Source organism: Homalodisca vitripennis, chromosome 1 (assembly GCF_021130785.1).
Source record: "Homalodisca vitripennis isolate AUS2020 chromosome 1, UT_GWSS_2.1, whole genome shotgun sequence".
Classification (NCBI taxonomy): Eukaryota; Metazoa; Arthropoda; class Insecta; order Hemiptera; family Cicadellidae; genus Homalodisca; species Homalodisca vitripennis.
The window spans coordinates 7921933-7947598 of record NC_060207.1 but is presented as its reverse complement, the minus strand read 5'-3'; the positions used below and the strand labels follow the sequence as shown (position 1 = coordinate 7947598).

Genomic DNA, 25666 nt, shown 5'->3' with positions numbered 1-25666 from the left:
AAAGATTCCCTTGGCCGAAAACACTATTCAAAAGGAAAACCTATCTCCCTGGAACTATAAAAAAAAATTCAAAGGGATTGTCAAAATCTTTAATAAATAAAGATTTAAAACCAAAAGAAATTGTATATTTTAGAAAAGGCATTTTGTTACTTGTAGGCTTCAGAGAGAAGAAGTCAAGGAAACCAGTATATTGTTTGTCTACTGCTGTACATGCTGAAAATAAAATTGTAAAGAGTAAAAGAGGTACTGAAGTAGAAAAACCTGTTCTGATAGCCAACTACAATTCATTCATGAGAGGGGTGGATGTAAAGGACAAATGTATATACCATGCAACCTGCAGCAGACCAACAAGAAGATACTGGAAGAATATCTTTTTGAACTTTTGAACCTTACATAATGCTTATATCCTTTACAAAAGAAATACAGATACGCCTCTCAGTCGAAGAGACTTTATGGTTAGTTTAGTTGATGAACTAAATGTTGACCCAAATCACACTCCAAGGCAACTGTCAATTCCAGGAGCAGGAGTTGATGTTCTTGGTCCAGTGCACCAACTAGTTTTGCTTCCCGGAAAAAACAATCGATTGTGTATGGTGTGTTCAGAAAAACATAACATAAAGAAAAAAACTAGCTACTGGTGTCCAGGATGCAATGGTGGAATACACCAGAACTGCTATCACCTCCTAGAGCACTTCTACAGACCAACAACAGGTAGAAAGAGGCGGAGGTGATCCAACAGCGACACAGAGTAGAGCTGAATTCTACACTTGTATAATATTGTAAATATAGGTATGTAACATCAATGGGTTTTATATTTATTTTTTAGTTGATTTATAACCAAAATGATTCATAAAAATGGTTTTAGGGTATTGAATACATTATGTGTCAACATATATATATTGGTTTTATGTCTTGCCCCTATGCATCAAACATAAGTGCGTTGGTACATTTCCGTAAAAAAACATAAAAAGTGTAAATATGGATTTTTAAAGTCATATAAACTTATATTTCTGTTTATATAGTTTAGATAATCATAAATATGATTTTATTGTGGTGGTGGCCTCTCTTATTATACTGAAGCCTCAACAGCAGTAAACACTCCAATAATATACGTAATCGTATTATTATTATATATACCATCTACATACACGTATTCATATTATTATAATATGTACGATTACGTGTATATATATATATATATATATAACAATAATAATTATTACTATACATACACGTTATATATATATATATATATATATATATATATATATAATTACGTTATATAATTATAAACAATTCAATAATTATGACATAAACCATAATGAATTGTAGCTCATAATTATTTATGAGTTTCCTGTTTGATCGATCTTCGTTCTGGTTCATTTATTATTTATGTAATTTCTTAATTATTTATAATTTTGCCTATACAGTATACTCATATTTTAATTTAAAACATATGATTGTTATTTAGGACTATAGATACTTTTATATCAATTGATAGTCTAGGATTTGAGATGCGAATATTAGGTATCGATGATTATATTCTTCAATATAAAAAAACCGGGTCCGCTTATTGTACCCTACCCAATTTTCTAAATTGGGTAGATATGTATGGATCAGTTGGTACTTGTGAAAAATTAATTTAAAAAATCTAGCCTATTTCCATATAAAATTGCTGAAAATGGATTAACTTTCTTGTTTATTGAAAAAGCTTAGAAGTTTTTACACTTAGAATATAGAAAAATGTAAAATCATTAATGATTCACATGTTAATAAATTTCAAAATGTTAATCAATTGTTTGTGTGTTAATCAAAGTTTAATGCGTTTAACATGAATATTATTGGTATCAGTGAAGCAGAATGGCCAATCCAAATTTTAACATTATTGTATTTTGCTCGTGCTCCTGAACAAAACTATAGGCCTTTTTGGTTTTAGAGGATCCAAATCAAGATAACTATGTTTTTAATAGTTAAAAGTGTCATTTTGTGGTTATACTTTTAGCATTATCTGTGCCCGATAGCTTATCTGAATATTCTGTGGTCAAAATAGCTTAGTACAGCATTAACAACCATATGTGCAGTAGCCTTCACTGAATCATGGATAACCATGGTGTTCATCACTGTATCGCCGCGCTTTAACTCTAATACCATAAAATAGTTTTGCAAGTTACATGTGCATTTAAAATATTATGAAATTCAAATATTTGTTATTAACCAGAGGAAATATATATTTATGTGATCAAAATTTACCAGGTAGTTTGTAAATACATTTGTGTGTACATACCAAATTAAAAGTTACGTTGATTTTGCTTATGCATCCGTTTTTTACACTATTTATTCGTTTGTAGATAGTTTAGTTAAATTTGTTTGCATTATTTCCAAACTTATTCTTATGGCTGCAGTGTAATAAGCAACCAACAATTGAATTATTATTATTAACGATGATTTAATATTATTATTAAATCATCGTTATTCATGAGTAAAGAATCTTCAATACAAATATTTTAACCAAATTATGTTATAGGTATTCCAAATTTCACCATAAAAAGTAATATTGTTATAGTGAATGGATCAATCCATATTAAGTGGTCCAGAAATAAATTATTTGGTTGCTTCAAGATTTTTTTTTCTTGAAAGTAAATTGCATTAGAAGCACAAAAATACAATTTGTTTTTAAATTTTACAGCCGATGGTGGCCATTTTTCCATCTCAAACGATGGCTTATTTCTAGGGATTTTTGCGCTAATTAAATATCTCAGCTTTAAAAACAATGCATCCTAGAACATTAAAATAAATACCAATCTCTTCAGAAAGATCCGAATATTAATATGGACCTATGGGTATGCACCTATACAAAAAACCACAAAGGTGCAGTTGAGGAGGACCTATTTGAGGGTTTGTTGTGTGTTGTGTTGTTGTTTGGTTTGTGGTGTTTGTGGTTTGGTGGTAGGTTGGGTTGTTTTTGTTGGGGGTGTTTTGTGTGGTGGGTGTGTTTGGTTTGTGGTTGTGGGTGGTGAGATTTGTGGTGTGGGGGGGTTTGGGTGGGGTTGGTTGGGGGTGTGTGGGGGTGTTGTGTGGTTTGTGTGGGTTGTGGGTTTGTTTGGTGGTTGGGGTTGTTGGTGGGTGTGTTGTGGTGTTTGGTGTGGTTGGTGGTTGTGGGTGGGGGTGGTGTTGGTGTTGGTTTTTGTTGTTTGGGGTTTCTGTTGTTTGGGGTGTTGGGGGGCGTGTTTGTGTTTGTTGGTTGTGTGGTTTGTTGGGTTCCCCGTGGACCTTGACGGCCAACAAGAACGAGCGACGTTGCCAAACCTTTGTTCCCCGCTGTAACCACAAGCCGCGCAGAGTCCAGCGTTCTTAAAATACAAAATCGTAACGCCTCGAAAGAAAATGTTAGAGCTTTTCTTGAATTAATTAACTACTTATTACAAAATGTAATTTTAACAGGTCATTTTAAAAAAAAGTACATCTCTGTAGCTTATTTCCATTTAGTTAAATTGGATTGGAATAATTAATTGAAATTATATTACTCATATACGAAGATCGTAGGATAAAATCTTAGCCGATAATATTGTTAATATAATTAATAATATAATTAAAAAAACATAAAAATACCCGGCTAAAACGTTGATTTCCCGTATTTTAACAGTAGATAATACCAATAATCACTGATATTATAGATAAGGCATTTACGTTGCATAGTATTATCATTTAATGCTAGATGGATTTTCAATTTGGTAAGAAAGTTATCAAATACATCCTGAAATATATGTTCTTTTCCATAAAATACTTATTTCAGTATATAGACGGTGGGAATTGTTGCCGACGCAAACGTTTTTGTTACGCACTTCGTCTCAAAAATGTATAACCATTTGAAAGCATTTTTTCCTACCTGGCTATTAATAGTCTTGAATCTGTGTGTATGTAAAATTGTTTTCACACGTGGATATTTTAAATATTTAAACTGGCCATAGTTAAAAAATCATACAGCCACAAGTATTTATATAATATGAATGTACTTTCTTATATAAATTCTAAAAGTAACAGGTTTTTTATAACATCCAATGAAATTTTGAACACTGTACATTAATAGATGATGTTAGAACGTGAAAATGTGGAGGAAACGGGTGAAATACCTGTAAACAAAAGCCGCACCAGCCAGCATGGTGCAATACCAGACGGATGAGTCATACTGTTTTTTCCAAGAAACAGCCCTCCCTCCTTCCGTCTCTGACCGTCAGACAGTGCTATTGTATAAAGAAAACCAATTGATGGAGAAAGTTTTTATTGGAACGAAAATGATATTGTAGCGGCTCGTTTATCAAATTTTTGAGATTTATGCAAGAGCTTAGAGAATCTGGTATTGTAGCCCATATATTACCTTCGATGAAACATGGGTTAATGAAAACCCATACTCGAAAAATACATAAGGCGAGGAAACGACTGAGTCGGGTGGACTAAAGGTTCCTCTCCGGCAAAGGTAGAAGATAATTAATTTGTCATGTCGGTTCGGCAGATGGGTTTTGAAAGAATGTAAGTGGGGCTTTTCGGTCTAAGACATCATCCATTTCGGAACTTTCACGATGAGATGAACGCTGAATCGTAGTAAAATTGGTTTTAAAAAATTGCTATGCATTTATGGAAGAAGGCTCGATCATCGTTATGGACAATGCTCCAAACCACTCAGTACTCTCCGAGAAAAATCAAAATTCAGCCCGTGGAGAAAGGAAGAGATTCAAAATTTGGCTGTCTCGAAAAAACATACAATACTGTATGAAAGAAACGAAACCAGAACTTATAATGAGGGTTCCTCCCCATACTAAAACCCCAACAAAAAACATTTGAAACTCGACGTATTATGCCAATGAAAATGTGACATACAGATTCAGGCTCCTCCTTATCACTGCCAGTACAATCCCATTGAAATGTCTGGGCTCAAGTGAAGGGAGAGGTAGCAAGTAATAATGAGACATTAAAATAACCGACGTTGAGAACTTGTTCCATGGTGCTCTGGACAAAGTGACTAAAGAAGGCTGCAATCAAGATTCAGCACGCAGAAGCCTTGCAGCAACTGATTTTGAAAAGGAATGTATCCGCACAAGTGGTTTGTAGGAGCAAATAATTATAAACTTAGCAGACCAATTCTAACACATTAGCAGTGGAGGCCAGAAAGTGAAAATGAAGAAAGGACCCCCCTCCGAGTTTTGGCTATCTAATATAGCCGCCTGAAGCGAAATAAATAATATACAGAGTGCAAAGGTAAGAATATTATTAAGTCAATCATGCTTTTTAACGAATTTCACTTTAAAATAGTAGGCCCTAAAAGTTATTTATGGAAAAATTTGTTATTTCATAATTTAAAAAAATATCAATTGTTCGATAATTTTAAAAATTGATTGTATTGTTATATTTTTTTTTAATTATTTCCAATCAAGCAACACGTCATGCAGTGTCCAATATAAGCAACATGTATATTAATTTTGTGTGTGGTTTAAATCATGAACTGAAACGGAATGTTGTTATCGTAATGGAAAAAAGCAAGTACTTTACTCTGACTAACTGACGGGACGATTTGTTTGTTTCACCGATGGTTAGTTTGTAAATAACACTAATAAACCTATACAAGTAATTTAAATTAATATAGCAAACTGTCAACAGCATTTTAAATATTGTTTTTCAATTATACTGATCAAGTTTTAAATGTTCAGTATCAATTGTTTAGTGTGACAGCAGCAGCGGTTTTTATCAGCCACAATGCCCAGCCGTGCCCGGGCGGCACGCAGTGTGTGGCAACCGTCGCGCAGGCCAGTCATTCTATTGGTCGCCGCCAACTGCACTCTCTGGGTGGTTCCCTTGTATAAAAACTAAATGTACTGTGTAGATCTAAATACCTGTTCAAAGTTTAACGCAATAAGATTACTAAACAAGGATATTGTGCCTTGCTCTCCACCTCCCTAGGTAACTGTAATCTGTTACCTTGTGTATCACTTTAACCCGGTTGCGCGTAATAGTGATAGGGAATTATTGACGCCATTACAGGTTATCATTTTATAAGGTTGAAAGGGATAAACCCTTTGCCAATTGTTTTAATTACATTTAGAATTCAAAACCAAAACATCAACCTCTCCGAGTATTGATGTCGGCGCACGTTACGTTTCGTGTGTGTCCGAATCCGTTCCGGCGTGGCTTGTATGTTCTAAATTGATTGAGCCTGCGTCAATAAATTACAAACCATTCCGTCTTTCAGGATGGAGGTGTGCTTCTGTTGTTTCGACTTTGTTTAGTCTCTTCAGTCGTAGATAGGTCCGAAGACCACTACAAGACAACATTATAGTGAAAAGAAGTGATGTCATGTCATTGATGATAATCACAATTCACTGGGCGGGTACGAGCGTTCGACTCGCTTTTACATACTCCTTCTTTCTGGAGTGCCCTTTTCAAAATTTAATGAGACTGAACTTAAACCTCAAATGTATATAAATTTAAACTTGATTTTCTGATAAGTAGCTGAGGAGTTGCAGATTCCAGCAACTCTGCTACACAAGGTAACAGATTACAGTTACCTAGGGAGGTGGAGAGCAAGGCACAATATCCTTGTTTAGTAAACATTCTCTCCTCAATAAATATCGAACACCGTTCTAAAAGCAATAAGATTGCAAAAATGGATTTTCAAACATATTTTTATAGAAGATGGCAAATGACTATGTGTTTGTTATTTTTTAATCTTATAGATATATAGGTATAGGTGGGTACGCCAAATTCTGAAGTTTTAAGCTGTGGACTTGCATAGGATTTTAAATAAAAAAATTTTTTAAACGTAAAATTTTCAAAAGTTGAAGCTCAATATGTCTGTTGGGCATGAAAATGAAAATTTGAAATTTGGCTCATATTTAGTACTAAGTAAGAGTACTAGTATGAAAACATACTAGTCCCAATTCAAGGTTGCATCAGTTGAGTATTGATCTCACCATCTTTGTTGCTCTATAGTTTTCTTAATCTAAGAAAAACAGTACTTTTGATATGCCTGCTTTGTTTAGTCATACCAAAACATGAAAGTTGGAATCCGTATATTTCGAAAAAATGTCTGCAGCTCATCAAGCACAGGTTTTAGACATAACAAATAATCAAAAGAAATATTGGTTACACTGACTACACATGTAAACCTTTTGCTAACAAGGTTAGAGTTATTACTGCATTGTGAAACTTGTACCTAAACTTATTACTAGACACATTGGTTTTGGAAGATCACACGTTTAAAAGTGTTTACCATGATCTTCCATTTTAATATTTAGACATTTTAAAATGTATTCAAATTGTGTTGAAACAATAACAATGTTTGGGATCATATAAATGATTTTTCATGTTTTTCTTTATAGGTTGGATGGTATTATTTTAAGTTTTAAAAATGTGCAAGTAACCACAATATCGGAAGACAATCCAGGAAACGTTCAGATTCCAGTCGACTACGTTGCTGATGTTTATGTCTTCAAACCGAAAGTAGGAAGTGTTTTAACAGGTAAATAAACTTATACGAGTGAAATGTCTATCAGTGTCTATATACTTAGTGTCTATACAACGAGTGTGCCACTGAGTGCATATATGTCTAACTCAATTAATTCTCAAGATGCCCTGTTGGCAGATAGACAGATCAACGATCATACAGAAAAGAAATAATAAAAAAAATCCAAATTCAATAGTTAGACATGCATCTTCGTAGAACACATTCTTGTCTTTGTGGAAATGAAGTTTCTTACAAAATTAAAGTCGGGATATCTTGCCACATGTCACGTTCATATTTTGTTCGTTAAGTTAAGTTTCATAGAAATGTTAAAATAGTAAAAGTCCCGGTGAGCTTGGGAGGATACTATTACACAGAGCGTGTTGAAAATTAAATCTTGTCACTGATTTTTATCATTGAAATTGACTTTCCACTCTAGTATTTATTCATTTTACTCTATGAATATGTCACATGTTCAAATCACATGGTTGTACACAGTCTGTTGACACATTTATTTATTCTGCTGTTTTCTCATTGTCACCATAGTTACCCATAAGACCCAAGTATACATATTATATATGCTATATATTTGCTAATGCTCATTTGAATCCCATTGAGTAACATGAACCATATCTAACTTAGGGTTGCTTATATAAAAATGAAGCTTCATGGAAAATTTCGTGCAGGCCATTTTGTTTGTGATATGTAGACAGATAGACAGAAATAAAATTTTTTCCCACCCTCACAAGTGATAGGCTTTACTAACCAATAAGTATTTTTTTAATTTTAGCTATCAATTGAAATGATCAATAGCTAACTTGATCCAGGTTTCATTGGGAACTAAATACAGTAGTAAGAAACATCAACATAATTTTTATTGTTTGTACACGAATACATGATTATTAGTTTCTCGATAGTGGAAAAAAGTTTCTGTAATGTATCCCTGTACAAAATATTCTCCTACTTAATAAATTTCTACAACTCTGAAGAATTGATGTATTACATGTTTTTTTTTTTTTTTTTAATAATAATTGTTTTAAATGTTCCAGGAATAGTAAGCAAGAAGAATAATAATCATATAGCCTGCTTGGTGCATAAAACATTCAATATAACCATTCCACGCCCCATGAGAATCACAGTTGAAGATTGGAATGGGAGTACTTTAAATATTGGTGATGAAGTTACTTTTAAAATTAAGTATGTGGATTTGAGTGGCGAGTTACCATACATTAAAGGCTCTTTATAAACAATAAGGTAATTTCAATATATAATATTTTTAGTTTGCAAAAACACCAATATACTATTATGTTGCAGTGTAAAGTTATTCTAAACTAGTACATAATAAATTCTTGGTTCCTCCAGGACCTTTTGTCAAGTTTTCTAATTATTACACCATTCTTCCACAACCTTCTATCCTAGATGGCATACGAATCATTATGTTATTATTGTTATATGATTTTTGGGGCACTTCAATCTCTCTCCCAGAGTACTTTCCTTGTTACAGCCTGAAGCTATTTGTGTTGTTCTAAGTTAATTGAGAAAACACAAAAACATGTATTAAACTTTTTATTTTTACTACATTGAACAAGTTTAAACAAATATTTATAATTATTATAAATCAATTATACAAATTTTTACTTTTGCATAAACTATATTTCCAAGGTTTAAGTAGTAACACTTATTTTACCATAATAGACAACAGATACGAGGCTTATCCGGAAAATAAAGTCCATTTTGCAGTAACTATTCAATCTGCAAGCGAACAGGCGTAATGAAGCCAAATACTTGGGTATTACAATTGACAACAGCCTAAAATGGACTACACATGTTGACAATCTCTGCAAAAAGCTGACCATAGGACTTTATGTTGTAAAGAGACTTAAGTCTACAGGGTGTCCAGCAACCATTCGAACAAACTTTGCCACATTGTTCAGCAGGCCAAAACTAACAAATAATGCAATATAACAGGTGCCCAATTTCACTTCGTTTAGCGTCTGTCTGTCTGTATGTGTTTTTTGGGAAAAAATTACTACTCAAAAACCACTTAAGATACAGAATTCAAACTTAACATTTATGTTAACCTAGTGTTGGTCCTTTTCAGTGAAAAAAACAAAACAAATATCTCATTGCATTTCAAAATTTTCAAATTGCTTTAGCTTTGAAACGGCTACTTTGACAACAAATTCACCAGGATAACTTTTTTTAGCCTTGTTTTTTTTGATAACCTTAAAAAGTTTATTCGTAAAAATCCACTACATTGTTGTATGTACTTGCAATGCATGGATTTAACCTGTTTTTACGTTTGGGTGCTGTAACTCAGTTATTTGTTATTCAATCTTTTTGAAACCAAAATTGTTGAATTGGTTATAAAATATGCTAAAAAAAGTTATCCTGGTGAATTTGTTGTCAAAGTAGCCATTTCAAAGCTAATACAATTTGAAAATTTTGAACGGCCGCCATTTTGAAATGCAATGAGATATTTGTTTTATTTTTTTCACTGAGAAGGACCAACACTAGGTTAACATAACTGTTAAGTTTGAATTCTGTATCTTAAGTGGTTTTTGAGTAGTAATTTTTTTCCCAAAAAACACATACAGACAGACAGACGCTAAACGAAGCGAAATAGGGCACCTGTTATATTGCATTATTTGTTAGTTTTGGCCTGCTGAACAATGTGGCAAAGTTTGTTCGAATGGTTGCTGGACACCCTGTATAAATGATCTAAAAACAGCAACTACCGCTTACTATACTGTTTTTGAGTCTCACCTCAGCTACTGTCTTTCAGCGTGGGGCAACTCTAGTAAAGCAAATCTACAAAGAACCTTTATTCTTCAAAAAAAGTGTGTCCGCATTTTAGCTGGTCTACATTCTAGAGAAACTTGTGTAGATATGCCTTTATTGAGCTCCGCATAATCACTGTGGTGTCTCTATACATACTTCAAGTGAATATGTACGTATACAATAAAAACTTGACATGGGGTAGGGACCTGCACACACACAACACCCGCCAGACTGCAGATTTTACCTTACCAGTACACAGAATGGCACTGTTTTCAGAGAAGCCATCGTATATGGGATCCAAGCTTTTTAATGTCCTACCTGAAGACATCAAATCACAGAGCAGTAGCGATGCCATGAAGAGAGAGCTAAGAAGATGGTTGCTGCATTATCCATTTTACACAATTGAAGAGTTCTTAAATTGGAAAACTCAATGTAATCTTGACACTTAAAACTATACCTGTATCATCCCTGAATTATACTTTTGTTTTGACACAGTTGTAATTCTCTAAGAATGTACAAATAAAGCCTATTGTCTACAACAGATGTGTGTCGACTCCCAGCGTGTTTTATGTACTAAATGACGTAATTTGCCGTAAAATCATTGTAGAGCGCTATTTACTGTGCGAATTTAGGATGTTCAAAACAATTAATCAACCTGCTGACTGCGAAATACGGTGTTGTCCAGTTTTTACAGCAAGAAACTTTTCAGCAGTGAATTATACTTTTGTTTTGACACAGTTGTTATTCTCTAAGAATGTACAAATAAAGCCTATTGTCTACAACAGATGTGTGTCGACTCCCAGCGTGTTTTATGTACTAAATGATGTAATTTGCCGTAAAATCATTGTAGACCTCTATTTACTGTGCGAATTTAAGATGTTCAAAACAATTGATCAACCTGCTGACTGCGAAATACGGTGTTATCCAGTTTTTTACAGCAAGAAACTTTTCAGCAGTGAACATTTATAGACAGATAAGTCCCTAATACAATGAGTAACAGCAAACTGCGGAAGTGAGAGAACTTTTTAAAGATGGACGGGAAAATTTCCATGATGATCCGCGATCTGGCCAGTTATCAGTAATCAAGGAAAGTTTGGTCAAATGTTGATAAAAAGATTCGTGAAGATCTGCGATTTACCATTACATCATTAGCTTTGGAATTTCTGACCATTAGTAAATGGCATTGCATAAAATTGTCTCTGAACTTTTGAAATTTCGGAAATTGTGCTCACGTTGGGTTCCCAGGCTGCTTACTGAGGAACACAAAATGAGAAGAATGGGTTGTGCTCTTGAGTTTTTAATCCAATATTATGAGGAGATACACTTTTAGAAAACATTTTCACAGGTGATGAGACATGGGTTTCTCACATAAGCCCAGAAACGAAACACCAGTCAATGGAATGGGGTTATTACAATGTCACCAGTTAAATTCAAAGCCTAACAAACAACCTTAAACACGCAAGGCTATGGTAACCGTGTTTTGGAATAGACATGGGATATTGTTAGTCGACTTAATGGAATGAGGAACAATAAATGCAGCACTTATTATGTGATACTCTGACAAAACTTTGACATACAATACAGAGTAAGCGATGTGGCCAGAGTAAGAAATCGGACCTTACTTTCACCCCTTGTAATTCTTTTCTTAATGTATTATATTTAATATAACAGTTCTTTATGAAGGACTCTACAGTGCCTTATCGTTTGTCTGTACAATAAATCTTCATCACAAGAGACTTGAAACTTGGTACCTGGGGGGTTTCTCTTGACTCTATTGAACACTATTGATTTTGGAGTCAAAAGCCCAAAGAGTAGTCAGTCTATCTGTTCATCTGTCTCATGTGCAATAATTCTTGATACAAAGGTCCTAGAAACTTGAAACTTGGGATATAGGTTTCTTCGAAAGTAACCTATAAATTTTGTGGTCAAAGGACAGTCTGTTCATATGTCTGTCTGTCCATCTGTGTGAAAACTCAATAGACAGTTACTAGAGACTTGAAATTTGGATCATAGGTTCGGTTCCTCTTGGTTCAAGGAAGAGCACTATTGATTTTAGATTGAAAAGTTAAAAAGGCTGTCTGTCCATCTGTGTGAAAACTCAATAGTAAGGTACTAGAGACTTAAAATTTGGATCATAGGTTCGGTTCCTCTTGGTTCAAGGAAGAGCACTATTGATTTTAGATTGAAAAGTTAAAAAGGCTGTCTGTCCATCTGTGTGAAAACTCAATAGTAAGGTACTAGAGACTTAAAATTTGGATTATAGGTTCGGTTCCTCTTGGTTCAAGGAAGAGCACTATTGATTTTAGATTGAAAAGTTAAAAAGGCTGTCTGTCCATCTGTGTGAAAACTCAATAGTAAGGTACTAGAGACTTAAAATTTGGATCATAGGTTCGGTTCCTCTTGGTTCAAGGAAGAGCACTATTGATTTTAGATTGAAAAGTTAAAAAGGCTGTCTGTCCATCTGTGTGAAAACTCAATAGTAAGGTACTAGAGACTTAAAATTTGGATCATATGTTCGGTTCCTCTTGGTTCAAGGAAGAGCACTATTGATTTTAGATTGAAAAGTTAAAAAGGCTGTCTGTCCATCTGTGTGAAAACTCAATAGTAAGGTACTAGAGACTTAAAATTTGGATCATAGGTTCGGTTCCTCTTGGTTCAAGGAAGAGCACTATTGATTTTAGATTGAAAAGTTAACCCTCCAAGTGATGACTAAACCACTTCAAAGTGCTAGGCCATTTTCGAGCATATGACATTTCTTTTTTAAACAACTTTTTATATACGTACATATGTTCAAATTGCATGTATTACATATGGTTTTTTACACAAACATATGTTCTATAAGATCAAGTAAAAATAAAAATGCTTATCTTTTATCATAAAAAAATCTGGTACTGCTAACCGGTTGTGTAGTTTTTTATATTTTTATTTTTCAAAATCCTTGACGTATAGTTTTTATAAAATGTAGTAGTCCTAGTTCTAAAAATATGCAAAATGTTCCAAATATAATGCTGAATAAGAAAAATATCACTTCTTAACCTTTTGCACAACATATCACAATACTAATTGGTAAAAAAACAAAACAATGTTTTTTCGCAAAAATTTTACTAAAATATTTACCACATCAACAAGTGGCAGTAAGTAGTTGAATAGTGATTATTGCCTCAAAATAAACATATATTTAGTTACTGATATGAGTAAAAGTAAGAAAAATGACAGATAAAGTATTAAAAATACAAAAAAAATGGCTTACATACATATTTACATTAGACTAAAAAAAATTAGTCTGAGTCACTCTCTGGTGGGGGTGCTGCTTGCATCGCTATCATTTCCACTCAAATCGTCATCAAAACAGCGCCTAATGGCACTTGAATTACTAAGTTCACTCATAGCACAAATAATTACTCAATAAACAATAATATAAGTCACTTACAAATCAAAAGAACGAAGCAAAACAATAACGTCACAGGGCGTCGGCCGCGAGACGACCGTAACAGACAAACACGCATCGAAATCAGCTGACTATTCTTCTTACTCTTCCTCGTAAACTTCTGAATTACATAGTTCTAATTACGTTACTTGATAGGGAATTTATTCCTACATGTAGCCTTATAAACCACGTCGTTATTGAGCGAACCGTTCGTCTGTGATATGAAAAAAACGAACATATCGCACAGTGCGATAGTAGCCCTTTGAAGTGGTACGAACATATCGCACAGTGCGATAGTAGCACTTTGAGGGTTAAAAAAGGCTGTCTGACCATCTGTGTGAAAACTCAATAGTAAGGTACTAGAGACTTAAAATTTGGATCATAGGTTCGGTTCCTCTTGGTTCAAGGAAGAGCACTATTGATTTTAGATTGAAAAGTTAAAAAAGTTTGACTGTCTTATCCTACGCAGCTGTATACTGTAATGGGATGGATCATGTTTATTGTATTGAGTTGGCTATCAAGTAGTTTTGTGCAACAATGCTCACATGTTATTGTGAAATATTCTATTTTCTTACTGTGATATTTTAATGATCCAACCAAATGTTACTCATTGATTTTATATTTTGTGCATTTATAAAATGAATTAACTGTCTATTGAAAAATTAGTTTAATTTTCTACAGTCTAATATATTTGAAATAAATATATATGTAAATGACACGCATGCTCCTTAATAGCAGCAAATAGATACCATATTTGGATCAATAACTGTTGCACCACAAATAGTTCTTGGTTTAGAAAAGTCACATTTAATGCTAAGTTCCACATATTACAAGGAAATGCCTAAAATAAAATTATATCACATAACTTAAATTGTTGAAGCATAAGCTCAGTGTACAATTTCATAATATTAAAATCAAGAGTTAAATCATATATCACATAAATATGTTAATGGTTTTGTGTAGTCATAAATGAGGGTTTATGTGCCCTTACATTAAAAATAGATGTACCGCAAGTGTTACTAAAGAAATGAATCAATGCCCTTTAGAAATTAGTCAATTGCTCACAAGCAGAGACAAAACATGGACATCATCTACGTCGTTTCTTTGTTTCAGATAATGCTGAACGTCATTTAGTTTGCTGAAGAAAGGACAGTGAATTGAATCCACTCTAATTGATATTTATAAGAAAAACTAAGCTTCTCTTAGCCCAATAAGAGTTGCTAATTATTTCTTGGTGCTTGTTTATAAATAACACTGATTATGGATGAAGGAAACTGTGACAGTTTACATGAGTTGTCTAGTGTTGTAAGTGATAGTTTATTAAGTAAAATAACAGTTAGGACAAAACCAGTTAGAACTAAAGAAGTTCTTCACCATATAGAAGAGAATTCACAAGTACAAAATGAAGAAGAAATGGAAGTGTTCAATAAATCTACAGCTAAACCGTCAAATACTGACAGATTAAATAAAAAACGAAAAAGAAGAAATTCAATTGCAATCTGCACTATAAGCCAAAGTAAAAAAGAAATGGATCCTTTTTATAACATTAAACTTGCAAAGAAACATAAATCAAAACGTAAAACTTACGGTGGGTATGAAAATGAACCCCATTCAAAATATTTTTTTGAGGAAAATGATAAGATTGAAGATGATTTTAATAAATGTGACTTTCCATCTGGTAAACATGAAAGGGAACACAATCATTCAGGATACTTACAAGACGAACATCTTAATTTTGAAGAAAAAGTTGAAAGCAAAGCTAATTCTGAAACTGTCTCTCCAACTGTGCAACAAAAAAATAAACACAAACTGAAACAAAAACATTCTGAAGATTCGCAAAGTGAAAACCTTATTTTAAAAGGTAAACATGCAATTGATTCTAATGCTGAAAGTAAAAGTGAGTCTCCAACCATCACACATCACAAGAAATCTAAATTAAAAAGCAAATATTCTGAGTACTTAGAAGAAAAACATGACAATGATAATAATTCTGAGATTGGCTCTCCAACTGACAAACATAAAAACAAACACAAATTAAAACAAAAAAAGTCTCAAGATTTTCAAAGTGGAAACCTATTATTTGAAGATAAACATGAAAGTAAAGCTAATGCTGAAAATGAAATTTATTCTCCAACCATCAAACATCACAAGAAGCCTAAAGTGAAAAGTAAATATTCTGATTACTTTAAAGATACAAATCTTAGCTTTGACAACAATGTTCAAGAAAAAGATAAAAACGAGAATAATTCTGAGATTGAATCTCCAACTAACGAACATAAAAACAAACACAAATTAAAACAAAAAAAGTCTCAAGATTTTCAAAGTGGAAACCTATTATTTGAAGATAAACATGAAAGTAAATCTAATGCTGAAAATGAAATTTATTCACCAACCATCAAACATTACAAGAAGCCTAAAGTGAAAAGTAAATATTCTGATTACTTTAAAGATACAAATCTTAGCTTTGACAACAATGTTCAAGAAAAAGATAAAAACGAGAATAATTCTGAGATTGAGATTGACTCTCCTACATCCCAACATAAAAATAAACACAAATTAAAACAAAAACCTAATGAATATTTTCAAAGTGGAGACATTTTTGAAGATAAACATGAAAGTGAGTCTTATTCTGAAAGTAAGAGTGATTCTCCATCTGTCAAACATCAAACAAAATCCAATTTGAAAAGAAAATATTCAGGAGACTCAAGAGATGGTCATATTAATGTTGAGGAAAATTTTAAAGAAATAGATGAAAATGATGCTAATACTAAGACTAAAGATGATTCTCTAATAGTCAAACATAAAAGTAAGAAAAATAAGGTACATGATTTGAATAACATAAATTGTTCTCCTATGGCTCCAAAGAAAAATAAAAGTAAACATAAGCTATTAGAAAATAATAATGAAATACAATGCTCAAGTAATTCAGCTATCTCATCTTCAATAATATTAAAAAATTTATTGGAAAGTGAAAGAAAGGCTTTGTATAGAAAGAGACACAGTATTTCTAAAAAGAAAAAACAAACAAAACAACAAAAGAGCAGTGAAATGTGTAGTAATGTCAATAATAAATCAACAAAGGAATTACAACAAAAGGAAAATTCAGAATATATTCCTGAGAAAAGCAAGAAAAAGAAAATGCAAAACAAAAAACACAATACCAACTCTGTAACTTCAAGAAATAACAAAAAAGGAATTGTCAAAGAAGATACATCTTCGAACGAGATAGAAATTATGAGAGATATGTTACTGAGAAAAGCTATGGAAAATACAAACCTCGCAAAGACAAATCTAGAAGCTTCAGTGGAATGCACTACTATGAAAGAAGATAAACATAAGAAATTTTCCTCAGAGATTGAAAAAATAAAGTTTTTGGGTAATATTAAAAAAACAGAACACAAAGAGGATAAAAATAAATGCAGAAAAATAAAGGGTAATAAAATGGACATGCAACATATTCAGCAATCACTATTGAACAAAGCATTGAAAACACTTAATTCAAAACCTGCAAATATTAAAGGTTCTTTCAAATTTAAACCATCTAAAATAAAAAGTAAAGATAAACCAACTGTAGTGAACGATCTTAAAGGCAAGACAGGTAGCATGAAGAAAAAGAAGAAAGCTGGAACAAAAGATGAATTAGAAGAAATGACCTCAAAATTGTTATCTGCAGCTCTTTCAAATAAATAAAAGTAAATAAATTGTTCCAGACGATATTTAGTGCCTTAAAAAATGTTGTTGTAGTCTTCATCTGAAAAAAGATCAGTTATCAGGTAGTGATAGTTATCTATATGTATATAATTTTCTATGAGTGAATGATTCATGCCAATTAAACAATACTTAGTTGCTTTTGTCAAACAAAATTTAACTTCTAGCTACTTAATATTATTTTTAAGTTTTGGTAAAAAATGTTCATAACAAGTACATAGGAAAAGTTCAGTAATCATGTACATGCACTGTACATGTGTTTATGTTACTTTTTTGTTGGTAATTTTAATATATTACATTTTTTTTTTAATTGACATTAATTTAGGTGATATTAATTTTCACTTTGAGAAAGTGTACCTTAAAAATATATTATTCTACCTGACCAGTCATAATAGCAAAACCATTAATTTATACAAATGTTCCTCATAAATGTAATTTTCAAATCTTGTAAGTTCAAAGAATGCTTGTTAAAAATTTTTATACCAGATCAAAATTAAAGAACCTTAAAAATGATTTATAATGAGTAACATTTTGGCTGTTTTATTGTTATCTGAATTTAAAATTATTTTATATCTTTTTTGACTATACAGCTTAATTGCATCCTGTAATTATATAACAGATAAAATTCTTGAGCTAATAACTTGATGTCTCATTTTATAGCGTCATGTTTTTATTGTTATACCAATTTGTTATAGTATTGTTCATTTATAATATTTTATGCATTAGTGTTAAGTTCAATTGAATTTTTAGTGGAACCAATTATGCTTAAACAATTGATTTGATTTGAGCAAAGATTATTTATTTTGTTTGTTTCTTATATAAACTTTTTATAAATTGTACAGATTTTATTTGTATTTAATACCAATTCATTTGTCTCCTACTATGGAATATCTTTATAATTCCTCTTTTTAAACCCTTTTAGCCCCGGCGTCCGATATATCGGACAGAGGTGGTCTAGCTAAAATGCCCAACGTCTGATATACCGGACGTCTCGAGAATTTAATGTAGCTGGCTAATAATATGTCCAAATGCCATCAGTTTCGGTATAGTAGTCGGTGAAGAAACGGGCTACATACAAAAACAATAGACCTTCCAATTGGCATCGTATTTCGTCGTCATTGAGCGTAGTTTATTTGTCGATGTCAGTTGTCAGACGACTTCAGTTGCATTGTTGTTGTATGCTGACTTATAACCTCAATTAGTTTGCGTGATTGAAAGCGGTTGTTTTTCGTGTGATTTATTGTATTATTAGTAAAAAAACATGAGTAAACGTCGTAAAGAAAAGTTACCAGTGAGTGAAAACACTTTGATAAACACTGGTACTTTGGGATTATACCAAACACACCCATACATGAATCGTTATTTGACATTTTGCTTCTACTGATTACTAGATTAGCGTAGAACAATATTTCGTCAATATAAAACAGGAATTGTCTTATCGCAAACCCCTCCCCATCCTCAGACAGAGGTCAAAGTCGAGCGGTCTAGTAGATAAGTGATTGCAGTCCCGCCGCGCGGCCTGCCGTAATCGGGATTCTCGAGAAAGATAAGATAACAGCGACAAAAATACCGATCACAATACCTGGAAATGCTTGTTGATTAATGGAATGTTAGTTCTGTTACTCAACTACATCGTTTTATAACGTTCTAAGTTCATTGAAAAAGGTTTAAGCGTTGGGGGCATATAACGGAATCTGACCCCATTCCCAAAGTACCATAAAATGTATATATTGTAAATATTATTTTTTTTACTTTTTTGAAAAATTAAACAAGTTTTAGTCTTACAAACCATTACAATTAGTTTGTGTTATTTTACAATTGTTATTATTTCAAAAGTGCAAAAACAAGTAAACATATCTGTATACTTCTACTGACGTGTATGTGGAAATATATGAAGAAGTGCTTATGCAGCAATACAATTAATTGGATATATCTCCTGCATTTATCAACGAAAGTTCTTAAAATTTTGTGTGTGCAGTAAGAAATATGTGTACAACAAAATTGCTTCATTTTTCAGGGGCTACAATTTTTTTTTCTACCGTTTATGTATGTCCAAACTATAAAAAATAAAAAAAATTGTATGTATAAATACGCTAAAAAAAACAAATCACTCTGTAAAAGTACTTTTTAACTATTACATCTAAGAGTACACTTATTTGTGAACAATTTAAAACAAAAACCTAAAAATTATCTTCAAAAATAAGAAAACTAGATGAATTTTCCCTCAATTCTGCACTACGGTCCCTTATCGCCATGGGCTTTCTGGCAAGTCCATGGAAAAATGGCTGGGGTTAAAAGGGTTAAGTCTACTGTCTTGACTTTTTAATATTTTAAACAATTTTTTTAACATAGTTATTGATAGTTAAACATTTTCTACATTGTTGTTTATACTAGATTGTATACGTTTGTACAAAGTTATTTTTTATAATTCAATAAGTATAGGGCTGCTTTGTGAATTTGTATTTGTAATATGCAACCAGTTGTAAATATATTTAATAAATGTGTGTTATTAAATAATAAGTATTTTATTGTGTTGCATTCTTTCGAAATAAGAATACTTTATTTAATATCTTATATAAGAATATATTCTTTATTTCTTTTACCCTAAGAATGTTCATGTCAAATTTCAGCGCAATTGGTTGAATAGTTCATGCGTGAAAGCAAAAACTACAAACATAGGCACTCACGTTTATAATATTAGGATTAGGATTTGTAGATACAGTTTTGAGTAAATGTAACAAAAATTTGTTGTGACAGTTCCAATACATAAGTATGACCAAAAAATCAAGTTAATTTTACAAACAATAATTAAAGTAATGTTTAATAAATAATGAAAATTATTTCATGATGGTCATTACTGCTCATATTTATAGATTGAATTATGGACGATTTTAAATTTTTAGTAGGCTGAGGTGTCTTGCAAACCACAACAAAATTGTAAAAATACACATACTTTATTATAAAGTTGTCTAACACTCAAGCTTTAAGTTCAACCAGAAATTTATTTTAAAAACAAATATACATCATAACTTAGCGCCTTCAAATAGTGGCTATTTAGTATAAGTAACTGTCTCGTAAGTTGTTGCAGTCAATAATGTGCAGGTGTTTAAAAACTTATATCTTCTAAATTTAATTTGTAAGTGCTTAAATTTGTAAATCTACACCATTCTCGAAGACACACAAAATATTTCATTGAACTTGTTCAAGGCGTTTAGGGAGTTCATTAATATATCTCCCTAAAAAAAAGCCGAAATGTGCTAAATCGCCAACCGCTTCAAATTGTCCAAATTTAAAAGTTGATTCAAAACTATTTGAAAATACATCTCTTTTAGAATACGAAATGGTTCCTTTAATTGTACTTAATTGACCAAATTTTCAATTTCTTCTATAAATTTATTTTGTTTTCTTACTTCAATTTTAGAGAATAAAAATGGTATGAAATTATCAATTAATCTAACATCATTTGTTCCAAGATATGCTTGACCATCTTGTTTTGTTAAAGTTCCACAAATATAAAACTGGAAGTTAGACGAAAAAAATTAGCTCCCAAATCAATATTAAACACAGTTCTTTTATTTGGTTCATTCAAATGTTTACTAATTGTATAATCATTTTTAAACTCTGCCCTTTCAATATCATTTGCATACTTTCTGTAGTCCGCCATTTATTAAGAAAAAATTTCAAATTTGTTTGATTAAATTTAATTTAGTTTTTAAAGAAATTATAGTATTTTTTAATAAAATAGCTCACATTATTTTAGGGTAACGAATCGTTACTATTGATAATTAATTATCTACTTCATCATATTCAGGATTCTCTTCCTTAAATTTTGCAATTCAGCAACATATTTCAATAAAATTTGCATAGGATAATATCCACTGAAATTTTTTATGACCGACTTTTGAATTTCAATGACTTTCCATGACCTTTTATATTTCGATGACTTTCCAGGTATTCCAGAAGCGTGGCCACCTTGTATGTATATTGTGATAGAGTTAAATAACTACGGAAGTTTTGGAGTTAGAGTTACATCGATTTAACATTATTTACATTCATTTACGTATTACAGTACATTAAATGCGATTTACTTCTCACTGACCTCCCTACAAATGACTTAAATTTCAAAATCAATAATTAATTATGAGAGTTTACAGCCTTATATATGGCATTTATCTTAGTCAATTGAAATATTTCAGAAACTTATTCTACAAAACAAAATAAAACACTGTCTTCTTCACAGCCTTTGTCCACCAAATTACTGGAATAAAGGGCTTCCAAATTCAGCCACAGAGATCATTCATATTTAATATGTGATTGTTGAAATTAGTAACTATGGTTATTACACATTTAGCAAAATACCATTCCAAGAGTTAGCGTGACCTGTGTATAACTAAAGTATTAGTATAACATTCACTGAAGGAAAACATGCCAGTTCACAAGAAATATACTACACCTATAAATGTTATTTCCGGACCAAAGATATTTTTTCAATATTTTATATGTTCTGAAATCGGCAACGCTGAAACTTGCACTGTAAATCTCAGCCATCTGCCGAGACATCATTACATTGGCATGAAATCCTCCATTGATAAAGAAGAATTTTAACCGACACCAACCTCCAAATTTCAATAGGCGGCCAGAACGTCATTCCATGGACCAATTCCCATTTGATAAAGAATTTTAACTCACACCAACGCTCCAAATTTCAGTGAGCGGCCGGGAACTCTACCCATGGTCCTAAAATTCCCAGTTAATAATGAAGAATTTGAACTGACACCAACACTCCAAATGTCAGTGGGCGGCTAGAACGTCATTCCATGGACCAATTCCCATTTGATAAAGAATTTTAACTCGCACCAACATTCTAAATGTCAGTGAGCGGCCAGGAACTCTACACATGGTCCTGAAATTCCCAGTCGATAGTGAAGAATTTGAACTGACACCAACACTCCAAATGTCAGTGAGCAGCCAGGACATCATTCCATGGACCAATTCCCAGTTGATAAATAATTTTACTGACACCAAACTTCAGTGAGCGGCCAGGACGTCATTCCATGGACCAATTCCCAGTTGATAAATAATTTTACTGACACCAAACTTCAGTGAGCGGCCAGGACGTCATTCAATGGACCAATTCCCAGTTGATAAATAATTTTACTGACACCAAACTTCAGTGAGCGGCCAGGACGTCATTCCATGGACCAATTCCCAGTTGATAAATAATTTTACTGACACCAAACTTCAGTGAGGGGCCAGGACGTCATTCCATGGACCAATTCCCAGTTGATAAATAATTTTACTGACACCAAAACTTCAGTGAGCGGCCAGGACGTCATTCCATGGACCAATTCTCCATTGTTAAAGAACTCTTACCCTCTAAATCTCAGTCATCGGGCCCGGACTTCAATGAAAGCACCAGAACTCATAAATAACAAATTACTTACATGACAAACAATGACCCCATTGTTAATTTTTGACTAACCCCCTAACATTTTAGTAATTACTGTTTATAACTGATTATTTAAAATTCTGTAATAGATTAGTTCACTCAAGTATTACCTGTACTTGGGGGGTGGTGGAGGGTAGATCTCAAATAAAATTGTTGATAATATTTTTTGTTACTATTTACAACACTAATTAATAGGAAACTAAAATAAAATAAGTAAATTTAATGAATAAAAAATTACAATATTACTATAGTTAATTTATTCCAAGGTATGTAAAACTAATATTTTCTTTACATTCTGGCTGTCTGATTATTGCCAATGTATACATAACATGGATACATAAGTCGTGTTAATATAACACATATACATCCAAAACCCTTTATTACTTCCTAGAGTATGTATAATACGCTAAATTCAGGTAACAGAGTCTTCAATTGTGCGGCATTTAAAAATTACACAGAAAAACCTGTATATCTGACAGACGAAATTGCTGGTGGAATATTCCTAACACAGAGCACGTAATTTAGAACTTTAATTTAAATAAACTACTTAATTCTTGGGATATTAGAAGTTACCCGCAATGAACATCCAATAAAAAGATGATATACAACTAAAACTGCGTTTATTTATATGTGAAGTTAGGAGGATGCGATTTTCTTAGCGAGAAGTAAAATCAAGTGTTCACTTATATTGACTTATTTCAAACAAAACCACCTCCAATAAAAAAATTAAACCTTCAAGCCGAAATAGCAAAATATAAAATCCATTTAATCGCATATATTTTAATTTATTTACATACTATGACACCATGTATTCTGTTGTTATTGGTAACCGATAAAGAAGTAGAAAAGAGCTGATGCCGCGACTTCTCAATCAGGAAGAATGTGGGTCAACACATATCATGTAGGAGGTTGGGAAGTTCAATACCAGCAGTGTATTACCCTGGCGCTTGGTCTTCAAAATAGTCCAACAAGAAAGACTGCTTTGTATCTGTGTAGTATCGAGGTCACATCATCGTTAGTATGGTTTCTGATTATGACAGTGTAGTAATTTGTCAACAATAAAATGTAGTTTTATCATATAAATTTGTACTAACTGTTAAAAACAGCTTCTTAAGTATTAGAGTTGATGAATAAAAACATCAAATTGTTGTGAAGCTTCCAATCTAAGTTTTCCAGCAGCTAAGCGTTTCTTGTTAACAATAATCAACAAATCGACCACATGTCAATATCTCTTATCCAATATCATGGACACAGTCAATACAATATCTAACATTTATACAAGGTTCAAATGAATAACTCGTTGAAAAATATTATAATAGGGGAGCCCTGTAAGCTAAATGGGGAGTTACTCGAGCGTCATTGGGACTCTCAAAATTTGGTTGATTTTATGATAAAAAGAAAAAAAAGCTTGTGTGAAGAAATTTACAATGTACACGCGCAATGTGTCTCTGGTGACGGAGGGATGTTAATCTGATGGTTTGCTCGATAGGGTAAGCCGCAAAGAGGGTTGAAAAAAAATTATTCGAGCTTGTCAGATATTAAAAGGGGATGTTAAATGGACCCAAAACGATGTCATGCTAAAAAGACTGACGATTTGAATGCGACAAAAACTGGCAGCCAACTTTTGAAAATGTAAAAAAAATCGTGGCCTTGAAATACTCGAGTGCAATTTGGATTAACAATAATTGCAGAACTGGAAAATTTTCCAAATAGATTTTTGAATATACTGGATGAAAAAAAGATCAAAGAAATCAACAAAAAAGATAACTTACATTTAATATTTGTTGGAGCGAATAAAATTAAAGAAAAAGAATGTAATATGGTTAATATTGTAGGATACAAGTTTTTCATTAAACAGCTTAATATCGAAAGCAAACAGTTATAGATTCGGTTATATTTTTCATTTAGATTTGCTGCTTGATATCTCAGATTCATTTATGGTACATTGAACAGGATTTCATATTGAATTTCTGTTGGCTCCAAAAGTGTGGTAGAACCGCCATATTCATATCTGCTTGTAGAATTGTTTTAGCAAAACTTGTATTACCAAACTCTTGCGTATACACCCGATTTTCACACGAGTAATTTATGTGCATGACCGGTTTTTGTTTTATAGCTTTGTAATGGTTTTGTATATGTGTACAAAGTCTATATTTTCTGAAACTAGATGAAATTTGACACACAATGGCTATCTCACATTTACATTTTTCTCTCTTGGGAAATTCTTTTTGCAATTTCATTTAAAAAATTGTTTAGATAACATTTTTTGCCTAATTTAAATGCAATACTATTCTTTGTTTAATTTTGAAAAGAGAAAAAACTATTTACATGTATAGTGCTACTAATTTATATTTTTATACATTTAAAAAAAAACCTTGCATGAGACTCTAAAATACCCCGACACTACAAGATGAAATGACCGCCAGTTGTAGGGTTACAAGTAAATATGAAACACTGCTAACAGTTCACTATGCATATGTATATTCCTACCTTACATGACATTGAATTCTAGGGTGATTCAGTTGAAGTAAACAAGCTTTTCTTAATTTAAAAAAGATAATCAATAAAATAAACCGTATTAAATACGATGCATCTTGCGAGTCCAGTTTCAGAGACATAAAACTGCTTACCCTTACCCTGCCATCAATTATTTATATAATAACAGATATTGATATTTCAATTAACTCTCCAATATACATAATAATTATTCCACCAGATACAATAGTATTCTTATTTATCCTTTATACAAAACACAAGCTTTTGAGACATTGCCTGAGTATGGAGGAATTCGCCTGTACAATAATGTGCC

General features: G+C 32.2%; 1 protein-coding gene across 1 annotated transcript; it reads left to right on the top strand.

The window, feature by feature from the left end:
• Positions 1–767: 767 nt before the first annotated feature.
• LOC124356898 (GATA zinc finger domain-containing protein 14-like) lies at positions 768–18439 on the top strand. The gene is made up of 4 exons (XM_046808182.1): positions 768–789; positions 7371–7510; positions 8542–8746; positions 14814–18439. Exon 4 carries the CDS (start codon positions 14961–14963, stop codon positions 17388–17390), a length of 2430 nt encoding a protein of 809 aa, XP_046664138.1. The 5' UTR covers positions 768–789; positions 7371–7510; positions 8542–8746; positions 14814–14960; the 3' UTR covers positions 17391–18439.
• Positions 18440–25666: the final 7227 nt, after the last annotated feature.

Excerpts from the sequence above, each read along its gene's own strand:
- LOC124356898 (XM_046808182.1), top strand. The coding sequence starts at position 14,961 with ATGGATGAAGGAAACTGTGACAGTTTACATGAGTTGTCTAGTGTTGTA.